Genomic DNA, 13739 nt, shown 5'->3' on the forward strand with positions numbered 1-13739 from the left:
ATCTTTTGTTCTTCTGTATACTTTGGAACCACTTTTGCTTTATACGTCTAGAAGCCCAATTTCTCTCTCTCCCTCTCTCTCTCTTTTTTATTCTGTGTATGGTAGTAAGCGGTAACTTCAATTATCGTGCCAATCCGTGGACAGACATTGAGATTTCATCAAAAGTTTCAATTCAACTTTCTTCACTACTTATTGCTTCTTCACCCACTCCCGACGACCTGGTGGCTTCTTGAATTTTTCACTGCCGTTATTCTCAAACCTTCGTAGAATACGACAAATGGTATTTCGGTCAATCAATTCACTGCTGAAATGGCTATACGTCACTTTTCAATCTTTGTTACATACATTTTGAAAGAAATGACAGATTCTTTCTATGCCGTTCTGCCCACTTCGCTTACCCATTCCCACACCATAAGCACTACACAAACACTACTTCACACTCTGCAAACGAGATTAAATTTACCATCTATTTTCACATTCAAACTGGTTCACTTAGATTTATTACGAGTCACGAGCTTAATCCAATCATGCTACAATGTTTCCGTAACAGGTCTTACTACGTGCCCTATCCAAATATCCAAGTTTCACAATCCTGCGGTAGTTCCGTAAAATAAGTTTTATAGAGGTAGTTGGTCAGTACTTCAAATTATATGTGCGTAACCAAACTCCCTCTATAAAAGTTGTTGCGTGAGTACCTTATTATTATGAAACATGTATTTTTGGATAGCATACATAGATGTTATTTCATAAATGAAATCTTGACGTGACTACGGTAGGTCCCATATTAATGGAGATATGGACCTTTAAAGTTAATTATTTCATGGTTTCGGCAGCCTGTAAAAATAAGCATTTGTGTACCCAGGCTGGTCTATACTTTGTGTCTTATCTTGGTGTCATGAATCACCTCCCAAACGTTGTCGGCGTTGTTTTGAAACACCCTGTATATACAGGTATATAATAAATTTCTGAATTGCCAGAACTGGAGAATAATAACAATGAACTGGTTTTGGAAATTTGACGCCCCCTCAAAATTTGGTGCCCTGAGCATATTTGGTGAAACTTACAATGTGCTCAGCCATGACCTGCAAGGAAAGAGAAGCACTCGAAATGCATTTACGATTTTTGTTGTTGCAAAATATCCTATAAAATATAGTTACATCAAATAAGTATTTTGAAATATATTTAGTAAGTTCATTTACTATGTGAGGCTGAAAACTTATCTAACCTTCTTCGTACTTACACATGCTGGAATTACTGAGAACGATGCAAGATAAATTGAAAAGTAAACACATATTGCCGGAAGTTTTGATGCAAGCATCTACGTCACATCCGGGACATCCATTGGAGATTGTCCGTGAAGTGAGGCTAGCCAAAGTTCTCCTTTCTCTTTCATTAAACGCCATAATAGTTATTGACATAATTGAGTTAAAAGATAGTCTGATTACATCAAGGTCAATGCCAGTCAATGTATGATAAAGAACAATTGAATATCAAGTATTCTATTGCATGAACAAATATGATGTCTTCATTAAACATCTCTGTTTTTTGTCGTTATTGATCGTAAACAAATGATTCAGTCTAAAAGTTCTACAACATTATCTTTGTTTAACGGAAGGAAAATTCTCCTAAAATGAAGCATACACCAATTGTTTGACTGCACTAAGGTGAAAAAGTCCCATGGGTAAGTTAAAATTTTCATGCGTAATTTTCGAAAAAATCAATGAAAACTATTTTTTTTTGTCAGTTATGTAGATCTACAGGGTCTTATTTTATCTGAGTATATCCATTATATACATGCACTTTTTTTTCTTTGCGTAGATCTACCTTTCTTAATCGGAAACCTATCTTCAACGAAAATTTTTACGAGTCCCGTTCGAGTCCGCTAAAGACAGGTTGTACCATACACACACACACACACACACACACACACACACACACACACACACACACACACACACAAGTCTGTGCTGGCTCAGTGGTAGAGCGTTCACCTCTGGTGCTTGGGGTCCTGGGTTCGATCCTAGCCCCTGCCAAGTGAACTTTGTGGCGGACAAACACAGTGTGCGTGGGTTTCCTCGGGGTTCTTCCGTTTCCTCCCACTTTCTCCATTCCACCATTTCATTTATTACTTATCATCACCATCTCCTTTAGTCTAACCGGCATAAGCGTGGGACGTAAAACTCAAATATTTCATTTTCATATATATACAGGACTGCATCCAGGAATTTCTGACGGGGTGTGCATCAATAACTACGACTACATTTTATATAAATTTGAGTGTCTTTCATGCCTCTAGATATCTGTAATGTGAATGAGGAATATTGTTTTGCTTTAGGGATCCTTTTCCTTCAACTTTCAGAAAATGGACTTAAACTATTGCTTTTACAAAACCCTTTCTTTAAAACTCTAAATAGAAATATGACGGCAGAAAGTTTTGGAAAGTGTAGCTATTTTCTCTGCTAGCTTCTCATTTTAGATGGTGTTTATTTACAAGAAAGGGGTGCACATGCACCGGTGCACCGGTATACCCCTAAATAATCAAGCCTTGTATATATATATATATATATATATATATATATATATATATATATATATATATATATATATATATATATATATATATATATATAACTAAATACACTGAAACTCTTCAAAGTGACATGTGATAGTTCTTTATCCTTCTGATCAGTGTTCGAAATGAAAAAAAAAAAGCAGAGGCGGTATGTTTGATTACGATTTTGACTCGACATACCGGCTATCTAAATGTTGAAATGCAATGAGAGTATGTTGCCTAAAATATTGCATTTCTATTTGCATAATGACAGGAAATCATTGGAGAGCTTCTCTATAGTTATAACGGGGGGGGGGGGGTGAACATAGAGACTTTGATCACCTGCCAACAACTTTCTGAAAAAAATATCTCCCTTATGTTGTATTATAGAGAACTATACACGAAAATGCTAAAAAAAATCGCATATTTTTATATTACCAATTTCTTTTGCGGGAAAATTCCTGGACCCCTCACTCAACTGACGGGCAATCCAAATCCCCGGAAGACCCGACCCGCACAGCAGATATACCCGAAATTCCCCATGCTTAAAACACGACATTTATATGCATTAAGGCGAGACGACACACATACATAAGAAAGAAAATTCAATATGGCACATGATAATATAAACTACATGAATTTCTTTGAAGATACCTCATTTTTCAAACAAAAGGTAGGAAAAAGTTACATATGTCTGTGTTGTCAACTTATAAATTATTTCTACATAAAAAAATAAAAATATTTTTACATGCAAAGCTATTCGTCAATTACTGTGTATAAAAATGAATTTATTAAAGATATTTAGCATGTACTCTCCAGTGACGGTATGTCTTGATCACTGAAAAACCAGAGGCAGTATGCCTTGATCACTGAAAAACCAGAGGCGGTATGACATTCCACCGCATACCGTCTCACTTCGAACACTGTTCCTGATGACAACACTAATGTAGAGAATGGAGACGGTCGCAACTAGCATGCAGGAAAATACATGTTCTTATCTGCTCTTGGCTTGTGTTTTCTTTCTTACTTGAGAAATGTTATATTGTTTTGCTTGGTAAATCCCTTTCCTTCAACCTACTGATTATCGACTTAAAAAAAATGAAACTTTTGAGTTTTACGTCCCACGATTATGCTGGCTAGGCTAAAGAAGTCGGTGATGATGAGAAATGAATGAAATCATGGAATGGAGAAAGTGGGAGGAAACGGGAGAACCCTGGGAAAACTCTCGCATATGGTGTTTGTCTACCACAAAGTTTATCTGCGCTAGCTGGGATCGAACCATGTACCCCATGCACTAGACGTTTGTCTACCACTGTGCCACCGCGGCCCTCTAATAATATATTACTCGGTACCCTTTGCCGTTTGAAATTCTTAAGTTGATCCCACGTACTCCTATAAGGGGATGTCTGGGATGGGTCTTTTATAGCTCAAATTTCAAGCTTATATTCACAGTCGTTTCGAAGATACACGGAGTGGCAACGGACTTTATGGACATCCTGTATATATGTTTCTTGTAGAATTTACTTTCTACTGACGTAGTTATTGATTCCCGTGACGTATTCAGTTGCATAACATGTTGTAAGCAAGTGGGTGGTGAAAGTATGTAAATTGCACAAAAAACAATTGCATGATATGCACTGACGTTGTATCGATTTTCTTTGTTGGCATCTTGTTTCACCATTGTTCAATGAACAACCGAATCACTATATTTTAGTGGCTCTCGTAAGGAAAGCCTAGCGACTGGGGCAGGCCCGTAGCCAGCCGGAAAATGTAGGGGGGCCCCGATCCAAAAATATTAGTTCATCCCATATTATAGTTCATTTGCAAGCCTACAGTGAAGATTTTAGAGGGGGCCAATAAAATTCTAGGGGGGCCGGCCCCCTAGACCCCCCTGGATACAGGCCTGAACTGGGGTCACGATCTCTTGAGGAGGAGAGCGCTCACCTCCTGTGCAAGGCATCCCTGGATCAATTTCCGGGTACACGAGTTTGCGGTGGACATTATGCCCGTGAGGTTTCTTGAGCTCAATCTGATTCCATGAAATTTTACATTCATGTCATTATGTTAAGCTCAATGAGATCTTCTCGATTGGTATAGGTCACGTCTTTGGATAATTTTTTCCTCCCTCGTTGTCACTCCACTGATTTTTCATAATAATTCACTTTCATTAATCATCCCCCTCCTTTAGCCTAAATGGCGTAAACGTTGGACATAAAACCCGATAAACACCCTATATATATATATATATATATATATATATATATATATATATATATATATATATATATATATATATATATATATATATATATATGGACAGAGAGAGAGAGAGGAAAGTCACCATAATCAGACCCGTCCCCTAAGTCGGATCCCCTATTTATTTTGCAGGACAAGTGACTCTGCCTGTTGGAATGGATACGAACGAAAAGGCAAAGACGTAATCGTTATGTTATGAAGGATGGAGCACCAAACAGCAATTAACATCCTTTGTCATAACATCCTCTCTATAGAAACATCTACTTCAATCTGTGGCGAGCTCAGAGGGAAAGGTAAAGAAACATTCGTTCACTACAGGAAGGGTACCCATGAACACACAGAACAACACTTCTCAAGACAACGCACTAAAAGCATGAGAATGTAGGAAGTGAACTACAGATCTTACTTGCACAATTCGTGATCGGGAAGACAACAGTTCAGAGAGTGGTCATTTCTAGCGGAGACAGAGACTTGTATATTCCACAAACAAGAGTGCCAAACGACAATTATGCATGCTGATTGCTTGTTTTGTGGGGAGAAGTTCTCTATGGATTGTAGGAATGATTTATGGATAGGATGTGTAATATGTGGTATGTGGATACACGATGCGTGCGTGGGAAATTACCGTCAGATATGTATTTGTGACTTCTGCCGTAAAAGGGATGATTAGTGAGGTTTGATTTTATCTTTTTGTTTTTATTTTTCATTTCACTTAGTGTATCGGGTATTTTCTATTGTTCAGAAATGTGCATCACATTTGTAAAATAAAGCTTTGTGATATTTTGATACTTTATTTGTGACTTCCATGTCAGCTATTACGGGGGGTCCGACTTTGGACACGTTTTTCCTAAACGCCATTTTCGTCACTTTTGAATAAATAATTCTTTAGCAAAATCTTATGAGCTGAATGCTGAACTAACTAATATCTAATGTTTGACAATATACTAAAGGTATTATTCCAATGAAATACAAATAAAAAAAATCATAATAATGAGAGATACAGTCAAAAACAAAAGGGGGGGTCCGACTTTAATGACTTTCCTCTCTCTCTCTGTATATATATATATATACACACATATATATACACACATATATACACACACACACACACACACATATATATATATATATATATATGTATATATATATATATATATATATATATATATATATATATATATATATATATATATATATATATATATATATATATATATATATATATATATGTCGAATGTGATTTACTTCCAGGTTAATATACAAATTATAATATTATCTGAAGGAACCATGGCTTATCTGAAGGACCGCCTTGCTAAAGAACTGAGAAAGAAGTTTGAGACAGCAGAGCTTGGAATGAAAACCAGAGACTACGAAAACGCCGTACAGCACCTGACAATGGCTCTTGATCTACCGACCACTGATACAGAAAAGTTTCTTATCTACTCTCGTCGTGCCCAGTGCTACATCCAACTGCGCGAGCATCTTAAGTAAGTAATGACAATTTATATTTATCTCTTAATACCAATTGTTCTATATATTCTCAAGTCAGGTCGCAGGCAGGTCCCAACACTATTTACATCATAGTCGTCTGTTCTTTCTTTCTATTTCTTTTTAATGTGTTGACTTAAGGGTAGGACTGGGCCTAGGCAATTTCCCGCCCCATGCAGTGGCCTCAGTTGCCACGACACTTTTCCTAGAAAGAGCAATTCTTAAAAGCCAATTATAAATATGCTACCCCATCATGAACAAGCAAGGGAAAGTGCACTCGCACTCAGAAAAGACTAAAAACTAAAAATATAGTCTCGTTCTATCTGTTTTTCACGTTAAATAAAAATCTATTATGTTAGTCAAAGATAAGGCAAACTACTTGCAGATAAAAGATGGTAATCTTTTTTATAGAATTAAATATCGAGCATCCATCTCAATATATCAGTTTGCAATTCCAGTGACCCAAACTTTATTTCTTGATTTTTATCTTTATATCTTGATTTTCCTCCTACATCTGATAAAAAATTTAAAAAAAACTTGTTTCCACCTCCAGTCATAAGTAACTTGTTTATAAAAAAGACAAGACTAGTTTTCATATCAAAATTGTGATAACTAACTAAATTGAAAGGCGTTCGCTTGTTCGAAAATTCAGTTCTTGTATTTGACAACAATCCAGCATGCTTTAGCACTGTCCATGTAATCTTAAACTAATGCGACCTAAAAATGAATTATGAATGTAGTATTCAAATAGAAGGCCAGCTTAGTAAATTTATATACCATCATCATTAAGACTGTTTCCAACAAGAAATATATTTTATAATAATATAGTTATGACAAAATTTCCCACTTCTCGAAACTTACTGCCCCGTACAAATGCACGTGTTGCACATGTGGTAGAGCCGCCCCTGTTTAAGGGTTGCACAGACAAATTTTCCTCATTCTATAATACTTTTAATATCCAAGAATATTTTCAGGATCCCTTTCTTATACAGAAGTACAGACTAAGATTTACTAGTAGACCGGAGCCTAGGGTCGGACGTTGGAAGAGAATTTAATAATGTTAAATAATAATTATAACAATAAAAAAATTAAAAACAGACAAACATGATCAAAACAGAGTAAACTCCTTCCAACTAATAATTCCTTTAACAGATTATTGTCTTTAATCATTGGTGGTTCAAGTGGAGTGGAATTTTAATGTATACTTACGGGAAATAGTTGACTAGGGCCAGGTGCGTAACGCTTGTGTGCTGGTGCACGACGCTTCCACGCTAAGCGTTTCATATTTGTTTTTAATAGGATTACATTAGTGGACCTTATAAGGTTGAAATTTTAATAATTCGAGCATCTGTCTGTTAGTCCACTTGAACGAATTTTTGTATTCTGTTTCTAGCAATAGATAACTTCAGTGATTATCTCGGCCGAGTTTAGTAATTGAGTCATTCCGTCAACATGTTCTCGAGTAAAGGTGGCTATTCATGGCCGATTTCATTGATGGAGTCAGTCGGTTAATTTCTCGAGTAATGGAGGCTATCCATGGCCGACTTCGTTAATAGAGCCATTTTGTTAAAATCATCCCGAGTGACGGTTGCTATCCATGGACGACTTTGTTAATGGAGTTATTTCGTTAACATCTTTACGAGTGACGGTGCCTATCCATGGCCGACTTCATTAATAGACTCATTCTGTTAACATCTCAAGTAACGATGGCTACCATGGCCGACTTCGTTAACGGAATAATTTCGTTAACATCTCTAGTGACGTTCATTATCCATGCACGACTTCGTTAATGGAGTCATTTCGTCAACATCTCGAGTGACGGCGGCTAACCGTGGCCGACTTGGTTAATTCTGTTAACATCTCGAGTGACGCTGGCTAACCGTGGCCGTCTTTGTTAGTGGAGTCATTCTGGTAATATCTTCTCCAGTAACCTTGCTATGCATGGGCGACTTCGTTAATAGAGCCATTCCGTTAGCATCTTCTCGAGTGACGGTGGCTCTCCATTTCCGACTTCGTAAATAGAGTCATTCTGTTAACATCCCGAGTGACGGTGACTATCCGTGACCGACTTCGTTAATAGAGTCATCCTGTTAACATCTTCACGAGTAACAATGACTAACCATGGCCGACTTCGTTAACGGAGTCATTTCGTTAACATCTTCCCGAATGACATGAGTATTCAGGGCCGACTTCATTAATACAGTCATCCTGTTAACATTTTCTCGAGTAAGGGTGGCTATCCATGGTCGACTTCCTTAATGGAGTCATTTCGTTAACATCTTCAAGAGTGACAGTGACTATCCATGGCCGACTTCGTTAATAGAGTCATCCTGTAACATCTTAACGAGTAACAATGACTATCCATGGCCGACTTCGTTAATGGAGTCATTTCGTTAACATCTTCCCGAATGACAGTGGCTATTCAGGCCGACGTCGTTAATAGAGTCATTCTGTCAGTATCTCAAGTAACGGTGGCTACCATGGCCGAATTCGTTAACGGAGTAATTTCGTTAACATATCGAGTTACGTTGATTATCTACCCATGTCCGACATCGTTAATGGAGTCATTTCGTCAACATCTCGAGTGACGGCGGCTAACCGGGGCCGACTTGGTTAATTCTGTTAAAATCTCGAGTGACGGTGGCTAACCGTGGCCGTCTTCGTTAATGGACTCATTCTGGTAATATCTTCTACAGTAACCTTGCTATGCATGGGCGACTTCGTTAATAGAGCCATTCCGTTAGCATCTTGTCGAGTGACGGTGGCTCTCCATTTCCGACTTCGTTAATAGAGTCATTCTGTTAACATCCCGAGTGACGGTGACTATCCGTGACCGACTTCGTTATTAGTCATCCTGTTAACATCTTGACGAGTATTAATGATTTTCCATGGCCGACTTCGTTAATAGAGTCATCCTGTTAACATCTTCACGAGTATTAATGATTTTCCATGGCCGACTTCGTTAATAGAGTCATCCTGTTAACATCTTCACGAGTAACAATGACTATCCATGGCCGACTTCGTTAATGGAGTCATTTCGTTAACATCTTTCCGAATGACAGTGGCTATCCAGGGCCGACTTCGTTAATAGAGTCATCCTGTTAACATCTTCACGAGTAACAATGACTATCCATGGCCGACTTCGTTAATGGAGTCATTTCGTTAACATCTCGAGTGACAGTGACTATCCATGGCCGGCTTCGTTAATAAAGTCATCCTGTTAAAATCTTCACGAGTAACAATGACTATCCATGGCCGACTTCGTTAATGGAGTCATTTCGTTAACATCTTCCCGAATGACAGTGGCTATCCAGGGCCGACTTCGTTAATAGAGTCATCCTGTTAACATCTTCACGAGTAAAAATGACTATCCATGGCTGACTTCGTTAACATCTTCTCGAGTGACAGTGACTATCCATGGCCGACCCCGTTAATAGAGTCATCCTGTTAACATCTTCACGAGTAACAATGACTATCCATGGCCGACTTCGTTAATGGAGTAATTTCGTTAACATCTTCCCGAATGACAGTGGCTATCCAGGCCGACTTCGTTAACAGAGTCATCCTGTTAAAATCTTCAGGAGTAACAATGGCTATCCATGGCCGACTTCGTTAATGGAGTCATTTCGTTAACATCTTCCCGAATGACAGTGGCTATCCAGGGCCGACTTCGTTAACAGAGTCATACTGTTAACATTTTCTCGAGTAAGGGTGGCTATCCATGGTCGACTTCGTTAATGGAGTCATTTCGTTAACATCTTCTCGAGTGACAGTGACTATCCATAGCCGACTTCGTTAATAGAGTCATCCTGTTAACATTTTCTCGAGTAAGGGTGACTATCCATGGTCGACTTCGTTAATGGAGTCAATCAGTCGATATCTTCTCGAGCGGGCCAATTTCGTTAGTTGAGTCATTTCATTAACATGTTGAGAAATTGTGGCTATCCGCGGCCGACTTCGTTAATAGAGTCATCCTGTTAACATCTTCACGAGTAACAATGACTATCCAGGACCGACTTCGTTAATGGAGTCATTTCGTTAACATCTTCTCGAGTGACAGTGACTATCCATGGCCGACTTCGTTAATAAAGTCATCCTGTTAACATCTTCTCGAGTAACAATGACTATCTATGGCCGACTTCGTTAATGGTGTCATTTCGTTAACATCTTCCCGAATGACAGTGGCTATCCAGGGCCGACTTCGTTAATAGACTCATCCTGTTAACATCTTCACGAGTAACGATGACTATTCATGGCCGACTTCGTTAATGGAGCCATTTCGTTAACATCTTCTCGAGTGACAGTGACTATCCATGGGCGAATTCGTTAATAGAGTCATCCTGTTAACTTCTTCACGAGTAACAATGACTATCCATGGCCGACTTCGTTAATGGAGTCATTTCGTTAACATCTTCTCGAGTGACAGTGACTATCCATGGCCGACTTCGTTAGTAGAGTCATCCTGTTAACATCTTCACGAGTAACAATGACTATCCATTGCCGACTTCGTTAATGGAGTCATTTCGTTAACATCTTCCCGAATGACAGTGGCTATCCAGGGCAGACTTCGTTAATAGTCATCCTGTTAACGTCTTCACGAGTAACAATGACTATCCATGGCCGACTTCGTTAATGGAGTCATTTCGTTAACATCTTCTCGAGTGACAGTGACTATCCATGGCCGACTTCGTTAATAGAGTCATTCTGTTAACATTTTCTTGAGTATGGGTGGCTATCCATGGCCGACTTCGTTAATAGAGTCATTCTGTTAACATTTTCTTGAGTAAGGGTGGCTATCCATGGTCGACTTCGTTAATGGAGTCAATCAGTTGATATCTTCTCGAGCGGGCCAATTTCGTTAGTTGAGTCATTGCATTAACATGTTGAGGAATTTTGACTATCCGCGGCCGACTTGGTTAATAGAGTGATCCTGTTAACACCTTCACGAGTAACAATGACTATCCATGGCCGACTTCGTTAATAGAGTCATTTCCTTAACATCTTCTCGAATGACAGTGGCTAACCGTGGCCATCTTCGTTAATGGATTCATTCTGGTAATATCTTCTCCAGTATCCTTGCTATGCATGGGCAACTTCGATAATAGAGCCATTCCGTTAGCATCTTCTCGAGTGACGGTGGCTCTTCATTTCCGACTTCGTTAATAGAGTCATTCTGTTCACATCCCGAGTAACGGTGACTATCCGTGACCGACTTCGTTAATAGAGTCATCCTATTAACATCTTCACGAGTAACAATGACTATCCATGGCCGACTTCGTTAATGGAGTCATTTCGTTAACATCTTCTCGAGTGACAGTGACTATCCATGGCCGACTTCGTTAATAGTCATCCTGTTAACATTTTCTCGAGTAAGGATGGCTATCAATGGACGACTTCGTTAATGGAGTCAATCAATTGATATCTTCTCGAGCGGGCCAATTTCGTTAGTTGAGTCATTTCATTAACATGTTGAGGAATTGTGGCTATCCGTGGCCGACTTCGTTAATAGAGTCATCCTGTTAACATCTTCACGAGTAACAATGACTATCCATGACCGACTTCGTTAATGGAGTCATTTCGTTAACATCTTCCCGAATGACAGTGGCTATCCAGGGTCGACTTCGTTAATAGAGTCATTCTGTTAACATCTTCTCGAGTATCAGTGACTATCCATGGCCGACTTCGTTAATGGAGTCATTTCGTAAACATCTTCCCGAATGACAGTGGATATCCAGGGCCGACTTCGTTAATAGAGTCATTCTGTTAACATCTTCTCGAGTAACAATGACTATCCATTTCCGACTTCGTTAATGGAGTCATTTCGTTAACATCTTCTCGAGTGACAGTGACTATCCATGGCCGACTTCGTTAATAGAGTCATCCTGTTAACATTTTCTCGAGTAAGGGTGGCTATCCATGGTCGACTTCGTTAATGGAGTCAATCAGTTGATGTCTTCTCGAGCGGGCCAATTTCGTTAGTTGAGTCATTGCATTAACATGTTGAGGAATTTTGACTATCCGCGGCCGACTTCGTTAATAGAGTCATCCTGTTAACATCTTCACGAGTAACAATAACTATCCATGGCCGACTTCGTTAATGGAGTCATTTCGTTAACATCTTTCCGAATGACAGTGGCTATCCAGGGCCGACTTCGTTAATAGAGTCATTCTGTTAACATCTTCTCGAGTAACAATGACTATCCATGGTCGACTTCATTAATGGAGTCATTTCCGTTAATAACTTCTCGAGTGACAGTGACTATCCATGGCCGACTTCGTTAATAGAGTCGTCCTGTTAACATCTTCAGGAGTAACAATGACTATCCATGGCCGACTTTGTTAATGGAGTCATTTCGTTAACATCTTCTCGAATGACAGTGACTAGCCATGGTCGACTTCGTTAATGGAGTCAATTAGTTGATATCTTCTCGAGCGGGTCAATTTCGTTAGTTGAGTCATTTCATTAACATGTTGAGGAATTGTGGCTATCCGTGGCCGACTTCGTTAATGGAGTCATTTCGTTAACATCTTCCCGAATGAGAGTGGTTATCCAGGGCCGACTTTGTTAATAGAGTCAGTCTGTTAACATCTTCTCGAGTAACAATGACTATCCATGGCCGATTTCGTTAATGGAGTCATTTCGTTAACATCTTCTCGAGTGACAGTGACTATCCATGGCCGACTTCGTTAATAGAGTCATCCTGTTAAGATTTTCTCGAGTAAGGGTGGCTATCCATGGTCGACTTCGTTAATGGAGTCAGTGAGTTGACATCTTCTCGAGTGACAGTGACTATCCATGGCCGACTTCGTTAATAGAGTCATCTTGTTAACATTTTCTCGAGTAAGGGTGGCTATCGATGGTCGACTTCGTTAATGGAGTCATTTCGTTAACATCTTCTCGAGTGACAGTGACTATCCATGGCCGATTTCGTTAATAGAGTCATCCTGTAACATCTTCACGAGTAACAATGACTATCCATGTCCGACTTCTTTAATGGAGTCATTTTGTTAACATCTTCCCGAATGACAGTGACTATCCATGGGCGACTTCGTTAATAGAGTGATTCTGTTAACATTTTCTCGAGTAACATTGACTATCCATGGCCGACTTCGTTAATGGAGTCATTTCGTTAACATCTTCTCGAGTGACAGTGACTATCCATGGCCGACTTCGTTAATAGAGTCATCTTGTTAACATTTTCCCGAGTAAGGGTGGCTATCCATGGTCGACTTCGTTAATGGAGTCAATCAGTTGATATCTTCTCGAGTGGGCCAATTTCGTTAGTTGAGTCATTTCATTAACATTTTGAGTAATTGTGGCTATCCGTGGCCGACTTCGTTAATAGAGTCATCCTATTAACATCTTCACGAGTAACAATGACTATCCATGGCCGACTTCGTTAATGGAGTCATGTCGTTAACATCTTCCCGAATGACAGTGGCT

At 39.2% G+C, this 13739-nt stretch overlaps 2 protein-coding genes across 4 annotated transcripts in view; one reads left to right on the top strand and one right to left on the bottom strand.

The window, feature by feature from the left end:
• LOC145683580 (uncharacterized) overlaps positions 1 to 13739 on the bottom strand; it is a 115105-nt gene that overhangs the window by 59138 nt on the left and 42228 nt on the right. The window lies entirely within an intron of this gene.
• Positions 1 to 13739, top strand: part of LOC145683777 (uncharacterized) — a 139167-nt gene that overhangs the window by 56696 nt on the left and 68732 nt on the right. For all 3 annotated transcript variants that reach the window (XM_081755349.1, XM_081755350.1, XM_081755351.1), the window contains exon 2: positions 6059 to 6294. In XM_081755349.1, the coding sequence (XP_081611475.1) occupies positions 6095 to 6294 (200 nt within the window). In that variant the 5' untranslated portion in view covers positions 6059 to 6094. The remainder of the gene's footprint in view (positions 1 to 6058; positions 6295 to 13739) is intronic.

This window comes from Thermobia domestica, chromosome 4, assembly GCF_964235325.1.
Source record: "Thermobia domestica chromosome 4, izTheDome1.hap1.1, whole genome shotgun sequence".
Lineage (NCBI taxonomy): Eukaryota > Metazoa > Arthropoda > Insecta > Zygentoma > Lepismatidae > Thermobia > Thermobia domestica.